This window comes from Austrofundulus limnaeus, unplaced genomic scaffold, assembly GCF_001266775.1.
Source record: "Austrofundulus limnaeus strain Quisiro unplaced genomic scaffold, Austrofundulus_limnaeus-1.0 Scaffold212, whole genome shotgun sequence".
Classification (NCBI taxonomy): Eukaryota; Metazoa; Chordata; class Actinopteri; order Cyprinodontiformes; family Rivulidae; genus Austrofundulus; species Austrofundulus limnaeus.
This window is the reverse complement of record NW_013952614.1, coordinates 50,147-66,957: the sequence shown is the minus strand read 5'-3', so window position 1 is coordinate 66,957 and position 16,811 is coordinate 50,147. Positions and strand designations below refer to the sequence as shown.

General features: G+C 37.9%; 1 protein-coding gene across 1 annotated transcript in view; it reads left to right on the top strand.

Moving 5' to 3' along the window:
- The first annotated feature begins 214 nt into the window (after window positions 1-214).
- Window positions 215-16,811, top strand: part of LOC106525106 (tropomyosin alpha-3 chain) — a 20,848-nt gene continuing 4,251 nt past the window's right edge. Inside the window, exons 1-9 of the mRNA XM_014019214.1 lie at window positions 215-421; window positions 759-884; window positions 5,742-5,875; window positions 8,420-8,537; window positions 10,303-10,373; window positions 13,053-13,128; window positions 13,216-13,278; window positions 13,416-13,485; window positions 16,344-16,422. Coding sequence (XP_013874668.1) covers window positions 308-421; window positions 759-884; window positions 5,742-5,875; window positions 8,420-8,537; window positions 10,303-10,373; window positions 13,053-13,128; window positions 13,216-13,278; window positions 13,416-13,485; window positions 16,344-16,422 — 851 coding nt within the window. The 5' untranslated portion in view covers window positions 215-307. The remainder of the gene's footprint in view (window positions 422-758; window positions 885-5,741; window positions 5,876-8,419; window positions 8,538-10,302; window positions 10,374-13,052; window positions 13,129-13,215; window positions 13,279-13,415; window positions 13,486-16,343; window positions 16,423-16,811) is intronic.

Genomic DNA, 16,811 nt, shown 5'->3' with positions numbered 1-16,811 from the left:
AGCATTTTTTTTTTTTTTTTTTTTTTTTTTTTGCTATTCAGCAAAAAAATTTCAACATTAAGGATTCATACTGCATTTTCACAGGAAATACAATTCTCTAATTTACTATATGAATAATTAAATCCTAGATAGGCAGATATGAGGAGTACATTGAGGGTCTCTGAGGGGGGCGTGTCCTGTTGTCTGTCATATAAAAGGGCTGTTTTTAATCTCCAGTGTTTAGTTTCTCCACCAGCGTGTCCGGCTCTCAGGTCAGCTGCCCTTTGTTTCATTTTTCTTCCTCCGTGAGCACTCTCCAACAGCAAAAATGGAAGCCATCAAGAAAAAGATGCTTATGCTGAAGCTGGACAAGGAGAATGCACTGGACCGGGCCGAGCAAGCTGAGGCAGACAAGAAAGGAGCCGAAGAGAGAAGCAAGCAGGTTGGTTATAAAGAAACATAATTAAAAAAAACAATTCTTAATCTTTTTATCTACCTATTAATCAATAATGTGTTTAAGAGGCCTCTAATTCCTGACTGTAACACAAACAACCACAGTTATAGATTTGAAACTCTGCAAATGATGATTTATTATCATAACAACAGATCATCACTTTGCTGATTGGTTTATAATTTTACTCGTTACAAGCATTTCTCAATGTGACTATAGATTTTTCTAATGTGACTCATTTAGCTAAAGTTATTAAAGGCTACAAGCAAGAAATATATAGACATGTGGTTACAATCTCTGAACTCTGTTTAATGTTTCGTACCGTCAGCACGAAGATGAACTTCTGCAAATGCAAAAGAAGCTGAAGGGAACAGAAGACGAGCTCGACAAATACTCTGAAGCCCTCAAGGATGCTCAGGAAAAGCTGGAGGTTGCTGACAAAAAGGCTGCTGATGTGAGTAAAACAGGCTGAAATATAAAGTAGTGTTGGGATTAAGTAGGAAACTTCTGCAGGGCTTTTAAAGGACGCCGATGCAGCTGCCGTCCCAAATTCACCAACTTACAGTAAGATAGGAACGTAAGCAATCGTGAGCTGTAACATGCAGACATATCTGATTAATGCATCAGTTTTTGTTATTTTTGTAGGAGGCATAACAACTTAAAATGACCCTTTATTATTGCGAATTTAATTTCCATCAATGCACTCTTACAAGAGGTTTAACACTATTCCAAATCAAGCAGCAGGGTTTGATTTTTTATTTATTTAGGTTGCATTAAAGGGACAGAATTGGACAAATAGTGAGCAAATAAAGCAGCTCCAGTGCATCAGTACATCTAACTAACTCTGATGGCAACAAAAACACCCAAACTTGTAAAACCTGCAATGACACGATAATTACACAAAACCTGACAAACTCAAGAACAAATGCGAAGTCATAACAAATGTAAATCTTAGTTTAAATCTTTGTTCTTTTGGATCAAGTCAAATAGTTTTAAAGTAGTTTTGCAGCAACAAAAAGAGGGTACAGTGTAAACACCTGGTAAAAAAAAAGCTGATAAACACTGGTGAAGAACTGAGAAAATACTGTACCCATTCGGAGGGTGAAAACCTGTAAGAGAAGCTTGGGTTTTTATGGGTTGGCCGGGCAGACGTGGAAAAACATCACAGAACAGGAATAAAACTGTCAGCAGCACTCCTTTTTGAACCTCTAAATGATTTTATTTTTGTTTCTAAAAAGGAAAACAATTTAATTTTATCTTCAGTTTTCTTCTCCTGTGGTGCTGATTGTGAGATGTCAAAAACAGTAAAGGGAAACAGTTGCTTACGATTATAGGATATTTTGGTTGCTTTTGCTTTTTGGATTTGAGAATAGCATACGTTTAGTTTCCTTGGCATTTAGAACAATGTGACTTGTAGTATTTGTAGCTATGATATGGTTGAACTCAAACAGAGTCCTGGGCCCACAGCCTCGTCCCAGCTTTAATGTGTTCAGTTTAAACCAAGCCTGTTACATTCCATTCTCATCGTGTCCAGAATCAGAGCCCCGACAGCTGTTGGTGGGATTCAGAGACCTATTTTGACTATGATGTCACCTGCTCAGCCTTGACTGGAAGGCTAACAATGGTTCAAGTCCATTTTAGGCACATCACTCATTCTGTCCAGGTCACTGTACAGCAGGAGATAGTCTTTCATGTGGTCCCCAGTCTCCCATTCATTTATGTTGTCTTATTCTGGTGAAAGATGCTGAAGAGTTCACAGTTGTCACTTGAAAGGCATAGTTCAGTCACATTTAAAGTGATCTTCTAATGGGTATCTCTAGTTTGTACCTTATTGTTTGTGACATCTGTTACAGAGAAAAAGGCAAAAGGGCCCAACATGGTTGGTCAGCAGCTGACTAAACAGCAGACAATCAGGTGGTGGTGTGAGGTTTGCTGTTGTGCACACATTCTATGGTCCAACGAGATACATGGCACAGAGCTCCTAGGAAACTCGTCCCGCTGCTGTACACTTCACTGAATGGGTTTCTTCCAGCTCTCCACTCCAATATCCACCATAATGGTTTATGGTTTATGTTGAGTGGGGAATCCATATGAGCAGAGACCTCGCAAATGAGCCCAATGCTCTCCCCCAAAAAGACACCAGTCTTTATTCAAACTTTTGCTTCCCTGAAGTAGTGTTGTAGTCAAGACCACCTAACCCGAGACCAAGTCAAGACCAAGACAACAGTGTCTCGAGACAAGACCAAGACTTTTAGGGTTTGGACCAAGTCGAGGCCAAGACCAAGCGAGGGTGAGACCAAGACAAGACCAAGACCAGATTAAAAAAAAGTTTCCTAAAAGATGGAGTATTCTGTACACATGTACAGTGGGGGATGGGGGGAGTATTTAGTCTCTCAAAGTTGAGGTCTAACTATGATGTCAATCACAGGCCTCTGTCATCGTTTTAGGTGAGAGAACTTGAACTATTGCTGCTGACTAAGTACTTCTTCTCTCCATTGTAGTTAACTTATTTGGTAGAGCTAATATTGATAAAATCTTTGTTTGAGGGCAGAGGAAAGAATTTTGCTACAGAGGCTCTTTGTTAACGTTAGTGATGATAAAAGTTTAAAGTTGTCCCCATTGTCTCTGAAAGTAAAGCACTGCCAAATTTACAAGTTGCTGTACCCTTTCTCATGGTTGTTGTTGTTTTATAATGATATTATTTATGAATAATGTAGCCAAATTTTTTACTTAAAATTTTGAAGACATCTTTTACCATTCCCAAAGAACCACTGCTTATTTTCCTGGATTGCTGTGTGCGAGTGAAGAGAGTGGGAATGGGTGACAAACGGTAACAAAAATACATAAATAGCAATAAGTCAGGTTTGGATTTGAATCAGTAGCTACATTTTAAATCCAATTAAAGCAAGATTGTTAACTAATAAATTGGACAATAGTCTGGCTGTTTAATGATATTTCCACAGTTGTGGTCGTGAAATAAAATTCAGAGTCCTCAATGTCCGAGACCGAGATAAGACCAAGTACAAATGCTGTCGAGTCCAAGACAAGACCAAGACCATCAAAAACTGGTCTTGAGACCGGTCTTAAGACCAAGACCGGTTTCAAGTACTACAACACTACCCCGAAGGACACGAGGTTGGAAACACTCCAAAAAGAGGTCCCCTAAAATTAATTTTCTTTGACTGCTCAGAGCCAAGCACTGGTCTAAGTAGTGCAAAAAGGTCTCTAATTCAATGCCAGAGGCATCACACAGACCATTGTCATGGAGTCCCATCACCATTTTGTGGCGGTTGAGCAACTTGTGCCCAGTTAGGACTTTGAGTGATGAGAGCTTTCCCAAACATAAGATTTGGGCCATTTATCAGTTCCCGTCCCTGTCTACAGTCCATCAGCTCCCTCCAGTGGATTGAGTGTTGACATCTGATCCAGGCCTGTACAGCAGTCCTACAGACTGTTGTTGTAATACCTACAACAGGCTCTGGTCCTTTGAAGTGGGTCTGAATGCCAGCTTCTGCAAGGTAGTCAGCTGTCTCATTACCACCATTACTTGGGCCACAAATCTGTCACTGTTAAAGCTCAACATTTCTCTGAAGACAGATTCCTCTGTGCACAGCGTCTGTGCTCCCTCCATCAATGAGTTTTTGAACATATGACAGTCTTTATATGTCTGCTTCCAGGTATATAAGCAAAGTAGTTGAAGCGAAATGCTGCCATTGCTGTCTGAGTGCTTTTCAGCTTTTACAAACATACAAGCCCTGTGACAAGTAGGGCAGGTGGCACAAAGCTGAGAACAAAACGATGAAACTTTCATCACACAATAATGGGAGCATGAAGAATTTAAATGTGGGAAGGATAAGATAGTTGTTTCATTCAGCCCTTTGTCGAGCAGGTTTTTTTGTTTGTTTTTGTAGCATGTGTTGTTTTAGATCAAAAATAAACAACAAACAAGAAAAAAAGCAGATTTCACAGGTTCGGATGGACCATGCAGAAGTCTATTGTCCAAGCTAGGCTAATGACTAGCAAAACAAGTACCTTTTTTTCAGGCTTTTAAAACAACTCATTCTCAAAAACAAGACACCGGTGTGAAAGAATGAACTGAAAAATCTACTTAATAACGATAGTTAGCTGAATTAAATGCTAAATGAAAGTCCGAAACATACAGTTCTGTGGTCATATGCGGCTCTTTGACCCCTTTGTAAGGAAATTACGTGTTCAATAGACTGAAGTCAAGTCAATATGAAAACCACCAAAGTTAAATAAAATGATTTGTAGAAGGAATTAAAACCATACTAAACCAGAATCTGGAACTGTGAGGTTTATTGCGAAGCGGAGCTGACAGGAAACCACACTGACTAAAAGCCAGGAAGTGCATCAATTTATACATGATTCTTCAATGCCTGAGTTCGCCCCCTACTGACCTACGGCTGAATCACAGGCATTCAGACAAAAGTCTCAATCTAATGTTATAATAACGTTTCAATTATGTGTTGTTTATGATTCGGACATGTAACTACTCTATATCAATCAACACATATTAGATCAAACATTATAAAAAGGAAAACCTTGTGCTTCTAACATCAGTACTAACCTGTAATAACTATAAATTTCTTCACCTTCGTTTTGGCTCTTTATAGCTTGTACAAAAAAATTTATAACGACTAATATTTATATTCGTAGCCAAAGAAATGGATCATATTAAAAGTGTTATTGCCCATTTATGTGATTACAGATCTCCCAGCAATTAGGTGTGCAAATACAATTTTAAGTCAAAAATATAAATACAAGGAGCAAAACACATTAATAATTGATTGATGTTTTGTCATTTCAAGGTGTGATACTTAATATTTTTCACAAAATAGACATGATTCAAACAGACTTGCACAATTTAAATCTTAACATGTTGCATTTATTTAAGACATAATGACTTGTGTAACCTTTATGATATGTTGAAGGGGCTAGTAAAGCCTGTAGACCCCTATTTTAAAAGAAAAGAAATTAAACTGTTGTCTGTTGTGCCTTCTTTCTATTCTACAGCTGACTTGATCCTCAGTCACTGTTAAAGAATTTCTGTCATGTGTCTCCATATAGACGGCACAGCTGTCACCAAACAAACACTTGTAGAGCAAAGATAGATTCATTCAAAGCAAGCAAGCTCCAAAGTAACGCCCACAACTTTGTAGTCAAGCAAGAAATAAAGTATTTTATTAAAAAACAGAGAACAGACAGATTTTTATGCTTGAAAAATGTTCTTCTTTGAGACCCGATGAGCTGGTATAGTGGATGAATTAACCCTGCATGTGTCTGTGCTCAGGCTGAGGCAGAAGTGGCTTCCCTCAACAGACGCATCCAGCTCGTTGAGGAAGAGTTGGACCGAGCTCAGGAGAGGCTGGCAACGGCTCTACAGAAGCTGGAAGAAGCTGAGAAGGCAGCCGATGAGAGCGAGAGGTGACGTCTGACTGTGACTTCAGTCAGAGTTGAATCACTTTGCTTGTGGGCGGCTGTGGCTTAGTGGTCAGAGCAGTGGACCTCCAACAACAGAGTTGGGGGTTTGATTCCAACAGCCTGCAGTCACATAAGCCTCTGATGTGTCCCATCAGTGTATAAATATGATTTATAAGCACTGATTAGTATAGAGAACAAGTTTTGTAGAGGGATGAAATAAAGTGTAACAGAGTGTATGAATGAGCATCCTGGTTGGACAAAAGGCACAATATAAGTACAGTCCACTTAACATTTACTTTGCTCATACATAAGCAGTGGTAGCAAGAGAGGGCTGTGTCATTACCATCAGACAAGATCAAATATTATGTGTGCAACATTGGATCACATACAAAAAGTAAGGACATTAGTGTTTCGTAGATTATTTCTTTGTTGTAACTGTAAGTACATTTGTGTTCATTAACTGAAATCATGACAAAACCACATATATACTGAATAGATTAAAATGTGAAGAGATTGGAAACATACCGGAGGTCTTTCTTCTATGTTTATACTAAAGCATGGAATGACATTCCTCAAAACATAAAGTCCATTTCAAAACTACAGCCCTTTAAGAAGAATCTTGTCTGCCATCTGCTGGACACTTTTTGTTGTGCTCATATTTAGACGTCCTATTTTGCAAATGCTGCCTTCCTGAAATTTGGTATGCTTGTTTGTCTTTGGTCTATGGTGTATAATGATGTGATTGTGATGCTGTATTTCTGAGTGTTTTGTGTGCTACAGAACAGGAACCTGCTTTAAAACAACAATTATGCTGAGTCAGGCTTGTTTTTTATTAATTTTTTCCTGTTGAATCAATAAATCAAATCAAATCAATACAACCCCAGATCTGGTTATGAGCGAAGCTTTATTGCTTAATGCTGAAGCAATAGCCTATATGCCACGAACATCCGGCCCAACACTTGATGCCACACTCAACATTTACGGTTCACGGTCAACACAGTGTTAGTGAAAGATTTTTTTCACGCAACAACGACTCTTAATGATCTCCACAGTACAGAATTAGCATATTACATGTACCAACATTAACACAGGACACGTACAGGTCCAGCCAAGTGGAAAAAATATCACTCCAAAGTGGATTAAAGCCATAAAAACAAAGGAAAGACGTGTTTATGTTACGTGTTTGTGGTTCCAGAAATTAGCATTCTTCGCTATTCCTTGGCTTCTTGTTCTGTGAATTTTTCACGTAGCGCTGTGACACTTATATTGTTGGAAAGAGCAGAGTCTGGGCTTTAAATCGATGTGCTACTTGTATGGTTCGGATCGTTTTCCTCGACGTTAGTGAACTGAAAACGTAATGATTATCAGGCGGAGGTTCTGCGGCTCTCGGTGCTCGGGGGGGGTGCTCGTCACTCGGCTCTAGTCTACGCTGTAATATACACTCTAACAAGTTTTACTTTAGTCTACGCTGTAATATACACTCTAACAAGTTTTACTTTTGCATAAAACTCATGACAAAGTCGCATAAAAACATTTCATATAACACAAATGCACGCACACACCTACCTTTGTGCCGGCTGCTGTGTTAGCTTCCTGCTAGCTGTCATGTGGAGGAGGTCTTTCCTCTCCCGGTCTTGGCAGTAAAAGGGGATAAATGTACATTTCCCTTTTACCTCCATCTTCTCATTTCTGATGCTGACTCTTGAATATCCTCAGGTTAGAAATGCCGATTACAAACACAAGCGTGAGCTTTTAAAGATAAGTTTTCCCTGTAATGCTATGATCCTCTGCTGTCACCTCCTCATCTAAAGGAAAATAGATAAAAACTAACTACTCGATCGTACCTGCTGCTTAGTGGACACAACGGCACACAACAGAACTCAAGTTTTATACCAGTAGCTCACAGATGCTTTAACTTTTATGACTTTTTCACGGACTAGTGCTAGCAGCTAATGGTAAAAACATAGGCAGTAAGCAGGGAGTGGAAGGGAGGAGCGTGGCAAGAATTTTACGGGAAATACGCCATTAATGACCGTGGCATATAGGCTATCGGAGCAACGCTGCCTGCACCCGGGAACTTCCGGTCCTTTTATACCAGAGTCTTCTGTGCCTGGTGTGCCCCCTGCAGGCCTACGACTGCATCGCAGGCCACTCTGAACAGAAATTTCTCACCTTATGAATTATGAACGGTTTTCTTATGTGTTGTAAATATGATTCAGACATGTATCTAAACTATTTTAATCAAGACATAACAATAGTTAAACAATGGATTATAAAAGTAAATACTTAAAAGGAAAACTAAGAAAATAGTGTGCTGCTTCTAAATCAGTTTCTAACTAATAAATTCCTTTCAATAAATCTTATACTATTGCCTGTTTATTTCCCTTTAAATGGTGCCACATTTGTAAGGAACATGCATTTGTGTGATGAGCAGTAGAGCTTAACATGTATTATAGTAACTGAATCAACAATCACTATAAACTTGCATTTCAATAGACACACACTGCCTGCCATGCCTTTAAAAAAACCATGCTTTCTTTTACGCAGAGGTATGAAGGTGATTGAGAACAGGGCTTTGAAAGATGAAGAAAAGATGGAGCTCCAGGAGATTCAGCTGAAAGAAGCCAAACATATCGCAGAAGAAGCCGATCGCAAATATGAAGAGGTGAGAACTTTGCTGTTGCTTTAATCCAAAGAATCCTTTTTTTATTTTGTTTTGTTTTTAAATCACCGGCCTTTTATGATAGTGGGTGATTGTGTAAGTACCTCTGTCTGCATGTGGGTGGACATTGAGTAAACTCTCAAGATCTACATCTGGAACTAATTAACCCTTGAGTCAACTGGATTCAAGATGGCTGCCACAGCTAATCTACCAGCCAACTCAAATGTGGATATAACTCACTTTTATTGAGCTGAAATTATTTAGAGTGGTACTTTGAGCACAAAAAAGATCATTCAGCATCTTTGTTTAAAACTTTTATCATGCAAGGAAGTAGAATATTTCTTTATGATTATTTTTGATTAGTAGTTTTGTTGAAAAGTTCAACAGATCCTAAAAAACAAAATTGGTTTGTCCTGCATCAGAAAAGCAGATTGTTAGATCATTCAGTTGTATTACCTGGATATTTGGGGAACCAGGCTTTGTTTGTTCTTCTATCTTGTGCCTTTACAGCCTCTCCTATTATTGGAGGTGCTAATTCCACTGGGTTTTATCACCAGTGTTAATTATAGTGGTTTACGCAACAAGATGTCTTGAAGCACAGCTGCTGTGCAGCATCTGAGCAAAAAGCTCAGAGTTAGATCTTAAATTACCAGGGTACCTTGTTCAAATCAAAGCTTTTCAGAAAAACAGCATTTTACCAGAGATCATTACCAAAATCATGCTTGCATTCCCTTCTCCTTTTGTGCTGAAATGTTAAATGAAAATCTTTTGTATGGAAGACCGAAACCGACCTAATTAAAAACAAAAGCAAAAAATAAATGTCCCAATAAATAAATACACTTAAAATGCAGCAGTTAAATTAAAAAAGGAGAACTTGTTTTATAATTTAATTGACCATCATATTTATTTTTCCAGCCTAATTCCAACAAATTATATTTAGCAAAAGCAAAGAAGAAAAACACTTACCTGTGCCTTTATTTTAAACTAAACTTTAAACTTTAAGTCAAACTGAGGCAGCACAGACATGCACAGTGGATCTGCACATGGATCCTGCTCCTTCCTGTCTGTTGACCAATAGCTGACCCAAGATGCTCCGCCCACCTTATTTGCATAATGAGGCAGAAATGCAGAATGTAGGTTAAAAACAAGAGACAGAAATATAAAAACACATGGAAATAAGGACTTGAGGGACGAAACAAATAACTAATAAAACTATTTAAGAGAAACAAATACATCTACAAGAAAAAGGAAAAACAAAAATATATACTTTAAAAAACTGTATGTACTAAAATATATCATTTGTTGGAACTAAGCTAGAAAAATAAATATGAAAGTCAACTAATGTAAAACATGAGGAAAGTTCTCTTTTTTAATTTAATTGGTGTATTTTAAGTGTATTTGGCGTTTATTTTTAATCATGTCAATTTCAGTCCTCCATACTTCATAGTTTAAAACCTGTGAATTAATAAAATGATTCTGCTAAAATATTGTAATAATTATTAAATAATGAATAAAAGTGAGAAAATAATCATTGTAAAAGTTGATTTTTCTATTTTGTATTATTGTTTGTGGGTTTACAAGAGTGGTTCCTGGCCAGATGTTAATGCTGTTTGGGGGGGGGTCATGTTATGGAAAATTTGGGAACCCCTGTTCTGACATATTAAACTCACCAACTCACATAATAGAAAAATCTGTATTGACAAGCTGAGTTAATCATGAAGCTGCGCAGTAAAACTAAGAGCACGCTGTTTGTCCTGCTGTTTTCCAGGTGGCTCGTAAGCTGGTGATTGTTGAAGGAGAGCTGGAGCGTACAGAGGAGAGGGCAGAGCTGGCCGAGGCGTGAGTGTCTGTAACTGTGTGTGGGGAAATTAAAGAGACAAAATTCAGAGCATGAAGCAAAGGCAGAGTCTGTAAGTCCAGTCTGAGACCACTACTGAAACTTGTGTATTATGAGTGTTGTTTTAACTCTGCTTAACAGTTCTTTACATATAGTTCTTCCTAAATCTACTCTGGTTAGATATCTATAAAAGATTAAATAGGATTGTGAGAATATTTTTGTTCTGAAGAGATAATTGGGTGATTTTGAAAGTTATAATAGTTAGCAGTAGTTTTTACCTAATAAAACAGTCATCAGTCAGAGAAGCTGGAGGAAGAAGAAAAGTGATTTTCAGAATAATAAAATAAGCTCTTGCTTTGTGAAGAACATTACATTAGCTAAACTTTTTGTGTTTTTAGCGTTTAGTTTGTCACTGTTTTGTCAATTGAACAATGCTAGCGATTAGCCTAGCCTTCAGGAAGACACAGCATTCGCCGTACTGAAACAACGAACGTCTCATTATTAATGTCCTGATTCTCAATAACTCTCTTTATAAAGTTTTAGATGATCTTTTCTCACTGAATGTTCATGGCCAAGGCCCTGTCACACCATAATGTTTTAGATAACATGCCAACTTATGAACATTTTGTCCAACACTGAAGATGTAGGCTACTGAAAGCCTCTTTTAAACTTAATCATTCTGTAATAATAAGGTGAATGAAAATAAAAACTAAATGTGTAATTTCTTTATAACTAAATTTTCATAATTTAGGATAAGTTGTTGAAAACAGTAAAGGACCTGAGTCTGTGGGGGATAAATTCTGAAGTGTCCTCCCACTGTAGCTCACGTCTAGCTGGACCTTGTCTTCCAACAGAGTTCAGTTCGTTCTAGTTAGAGGTGTAAGAAAATATCGATACACTGAAATATCGCGATGATTCATTTCCCGATACTGTATCGATATTCTAAAGCCCTGTATCGATTTTTTATTAAGGTTTAAAATGTCAACTTTCCTGCCAGCCGTTCATTTTTATGTTGTAGTTCAGCCTCTGACCACTAGTTGGCAGCAGTGAGCCAGCCATTTGGCTCCTCTACCTCTTGAGGTAGAGGCCATTGTTAAGTGTTGGGTGACCATATTGTAAATTAATATTAAAAACTAAAAGCTGCAAAAAATATATTTTCAAACTATTTATTGTCAAATTTAGTCTAATAATTGAAAACATGGATGAAATAAGAAATATGAAACAAATAAAATAAAATACAAACAAAGCAGAACACAGCTAAATGTATCAAAAGCATGTCTGTAACATTAGAATTTTCTGAGACAATGAATTTTGGTTTTTCATTTTTTTCCCCTGTAAGAGGTTTTTATTTAATAGAATTTTTGGACAAAAAAATCGCAATATATCGGCTTGCTTATAGTATTGCAATATATCGGGTTATATCGCATCGTGACCCCTCTGTCATGATATGTACGTATCGTATCGCCAAATTCTTGCCAATACACAGCCGTAGTTCTAGTTTCCCTTTTCTGCTTTGTCTGGGATTTCTCCCATAGACAAGGATTTCTCCTGTAGAATTTCAACCGGGCCAATCAGAGAGCAGAAGGAGGAGTTGTGAACCACAATGTTGATTTTCTGTGCTGTTTTACTCTGCCTGTAGTTTAGGCAGCTCAGTGCTTCCTCTCCTCTCAGTAGGAGATAGTTATTTACAGCACACACAATTTCTGGTTACGGTTAGCTTCTTAGCTTAGCTTCCTTCACAGTCGAGCTGGCGCTCTCTATGTCACGGCCAAACATTAGCGATTGTGTAAAATCAGATCCAGTCGTTTTAAAATTCAACAGAGTCCATTCCTTCAGCATTTAATCATCTCTTGAAAGCTGAAGGTCCAGACCCTGTGTACGAAGCAGAGTAGAAATAGGGACTGGTTTTTACCAGGCTAGCTCACGTCACATTCAAACAGAATCAGTACAGACAGCACAGTTGTCAGAGTGGCTGTTTATTTTTTTTTGTTGTTGTTGATAACGGCAGTTAATGTAACCTCCTTTAAGAAAATATTTTACCATCTTTATTAATTTTTTTTTGACTTTCTTTATCATTTTTAAAGGAACAGTTGCAATGCTGGCTGTATTTTTACACAGCCTCAGCTAGCAGATGAGGTGACTGCAGCCGCTTTCCACAAACAAACACGCCCACAAAGTTCTGACCAATCACGCGATGCTCAACACATACTGTGAGAACTAGTTCCGACTGGGGAAAATACGTAAGACAAGGTCTCAGCAGGTGGTAAAAGGTAGCAAAAATGCAGTTTTTGTCACAAATACTCAGATACCTGGTTCAATAGTTATGCCTAAGAAAGTTTAACACAGATCCCCACTTCAAAATGGCAGGAAAACAAATATAAACACTCTATAGCCTCAGGCTCAATAGCCATAAAATGATGACACTGTTTTAATAATTTAGTAACGTGTTCAATTTGTTTCACTTGGAAGCCATGCTTTTAGAAAGGACAGACATCCAGAGGTAATTTTATTAACATTTACAGGTGAAAGGTTTGTAGCTGTTGCGTCTAAGGACTTCTTCCAATTTCATTTCTAGCCTCTTGAAATTTGCCCTTTTAACCGTTGGATGACTTTAGTCTGAGCTACATTTAGATTCTCTATCCCTTCTGTTTGTCACCTTGTCTTTCTTCAAAATAATAAAGTAAATGTGCTGAGCTGGAGGAGGAACTGAAGAACGTCACAAACAACCTGAAGTCTCTGGAGGCTCAGGCTGAGAAGGTAGGACGAGACAGGCGCTTGGTATTTGGCAGGACAGACACGAGATAAACCAGAGTCCAGCTGAGTAATGCTGTCTTTTCACCACAGTACTCTCAAAAGGAGGACAAGTATGAGGAAGAAATCAAGATTCTCACAGACAAGCTAAAAGAGGTGAGTGTGAAGTAATGATGGCTTTTTTTTCTCATGGTTGACCTTGGTTTCAGAGTTTTTGTTTAAATCAATGATACCTCATACAATTATTCATGAAGTGGGTGTTCAGATGGGGTTTTTTTTTGCTTCCATCTCAGGCTGAGACAAGAGCTGAGTTTGCTGAAAGGTCTGTAGCCAAGCTGGAGAAGACTATTGATGATCTGGAAGGTAAAGAATTTCTCCTCCAGGTTGCCTTAATGTGAACTTTACAAACACTTTCATTTTGTAAACCGCACCAGAACAAGTCCGGAATTACACCACATAAGAAATGTTCAGTGATCTTAGCAAATTAAGAAGTAAATGATATTTATAGGCTTTCAAAACAAACTTTTCTTACGTCTGTTCACTCAAAAATCAGATGTAGTGGATTTGATTTAAAATGATTATGTCATCTGGTTCCACTCAGTTGAATTGATCCAAGGTAATGTATTTACTTTGTTTGCTTTAAATTTACTTCAAGTAAACATAATTTTGTAATTAAATTGTTTTTTGAGTGTATACGTGTCTTACAGAAACAGGAATATCCACAGTAAGCTTGGACCTGCTGATGATGTACAATAGGTTGCCTTCAGGCCCAGGCCGCCCTTGAAAAAGAGATCTGAGATCTCAATGGGACTTGCCTGGTTAAATAACGGTAAATAAATAAATAAAATAAATAAATGAAAACCATGCTCACAGCATGAAGCTACCACCACCGTGCTTCACTGTGGGTTGGTTTTCTGACAGGAGGCGTTGGGTTTGGGTCAGACACGCTGTTGTCCTTGAAGGTTAATGTTTAGTCCCACCTGAACCCACTGCACCATTTCCCTCGTTTTTCAGGAGTCTCCATTTTGGGCAAATCTCATTTTTAAAACAACTACTTTTTCCTTCCTGTCCTCCATGAAGCTCAGAGATTCTTGCTTCTCTACAGAAGAGCTCCTCAGCTCCGTTCTGTGTTATCTTTGGCCTTTGTCCTTCTCGGTCTGAGTTTTGGTGGACAGCCCGCTCTTGGCAGGTTTTGCCACATTTTTTCTGATGGATTTCATGATGCCCCATGGACTGTTCAGAATTTGTAACATTTATTTTTATAACCCAGCCTTGATCTGTACTCCTCCACATGTTGCCTTTGACCTGAGTGGGGAGTTCCTTGGTCTTCTTGATGCTCCTCCTCCTGCTGGCCCTCACTGCTTTGAGGTGTTGAATTGGGTTTGGATTTTACAACTTAAGAAGATAAAATCAGTTCATAACTAAAAAATGTAGGAATATAGGATCATGTGGAATAAAATCACCAAATAATATATGTTAGAGTTATGTCCAGAAGTTTATAAGTACATTTACTTTGTTATGGTACTTAAAGCGTATCTTACCCCCTGTGAAAAGATAACTCCGCCCCAAGGCGAAATTTGAAAAATGCATCAAAGTGGGTAGGGGAGGGGGGTTAGAGAGCGGAGGTGTAGCCAGGACGAGAGAACGTGACAGCTAGCATTAGCATAATTGATGCTACATGGAGATTGACCACAGCGACGCAGATAGTTACATCTCTGAACGGTCTGAGGTGGAGGATTTTCACCCCCCTCCTCACCAGAGGCAGAGAGAGACTTGATCAACTTAGCTCAGTTTWAGTAATTTTGTTGAGAATTTGTAATTTTACTAAGTATTTTTTAAAATTGTAACTTTTACTTTTATTTTACTACATTCAACCATAAAAACGACACTTTTATTTTTGTAGTTTAAAATGTAACACCTAGTTACTCATTACAAAATTAAACATGTTTGAACTCGTCATGAAAGGAGTTGTTTATGCTCTCTAAAAAATAAAGTGTTGAATTTATTTTACCAAGTTATGTCAACTGGTCCCACTAAACTGAGTTGTAAATCAATGTACATTTTTTTAAGAAAATATGTATACTGCTCAATTTACTCATCTTGGTTTAGTGGAACCAGTGTGGTTAAGTAACACTTCATTCCTTAGAACAGGGGTGCCCAAACATTTTCCCCGAGGGGGCCAAAATGAAAATCTATCCAGGGCAGCGGGCCAAATACAGCAACATAATACATGAAATACAAATACTTTTTAAAGTAAAGTCCTTTATTTTTAACGATTAAGCAGTGCAATGGCCCTCTTTTGTTTTAGTCTGTGCACTTGGAGAAAGTCTGCCAAACGCTCAAGTAGGAAAGGCTCATGGGACATTTTATAAATTGATAAAATATGAGATTTTGTGGCCTTATAAAGTGTGAAAATCATGTGTGGTTAAATCTGAACAAAATATTTCTTGTCATTTCATGTTTCATGTTTAATCCTAATAAATCAAAGATAAAGTCAGCACAATGATTGAAAACTACCTTCACTACAGCCCTTTTATAGTCATTTGACCAATGGAAATACTGCGTTTCTACCTATAGGATAATAGGTTACAACCTTGTAAGTTTGGCAGCTGTTGGTGGGCCAAATCAAATGGCTTGGTGGGCCAAATTTGGCCCACGGGCCCCACTTTGGGCTCCTCTACCTTAGAGTGTAGAAGTACTTTCCTGTCTGTTGTGAGCAATTATACAATTTTTACTTCAGTACTTTTCTTATCAGTGAAATTTATTTTTACCAGTCATTTTCTGTTTAGGTGTTTTTACTTTTACTTAGTTTTTTTTTTTTCAAGTACTTTAAAGACCTCTGGTTATGTCTCTCTGATAGCCTCTAAAACAAATAACCAATAAGTCAGAGATATTTTTTTAAAAATGCCCCACATTATCTAAAATGCTTGTTATTCTTTCCTGATAGACAAACAGGTTCAATGAAGCACCATTAAGTTACTGAGGGGTAGCGCTCAGTTTAGTTAGTGCAAATAAATATTCAAAAACAATCGCTGACTAGTAAAGACAGAGAGCACAGCTGGAGCAAACAAAAAAATACAGCATAGGCTGAAAATTCAGTTGCTCTAAAATCATTTGTTTTTGTCATTTAAATGATTACATTTCTTTATGTCAAATTATTCATTGTACATTTTTTTGTATTTTTTTTTTTACTTACGTTTTCTTGGTCTTTGTGCTTACAGATGAGCTTTACGCTCAGAAGTTGAAGTACAAAGCCATCAGTGAAGAACTGGACCACGCTCTCAATGACATGACCTCCATGTAAGAAGTGACATGTGTCAGGACTGATGACAGCTGATCAAACATGTTGGTCGAACAGGATTTCTGTACATGCCTGTGTTGAAGTCACAGTTTGGTACAGGTGCAGTGGACAAAATAGTCTTTACTAATAAAAAAGAGGCTTGTCTCAAAATAAATATTCTGTTAAATTAATAAAACAAAACAAAATGTATATTTAAAAACCTTCCCCTGACTGATACTATTTGTGTATTTCACATTAGCAGCTCTGACTCTGCCAGATGTTTTCTTCCAGCCAGGTGTGGGGATGTAGCAAACATTAATCCCCCCCTCAGAAGACCTGGATGTCCACCAATTAATCATAAGAGCCACAAGAGAAGCTTTGGAGACATCCATCAGGATTATTATTATTA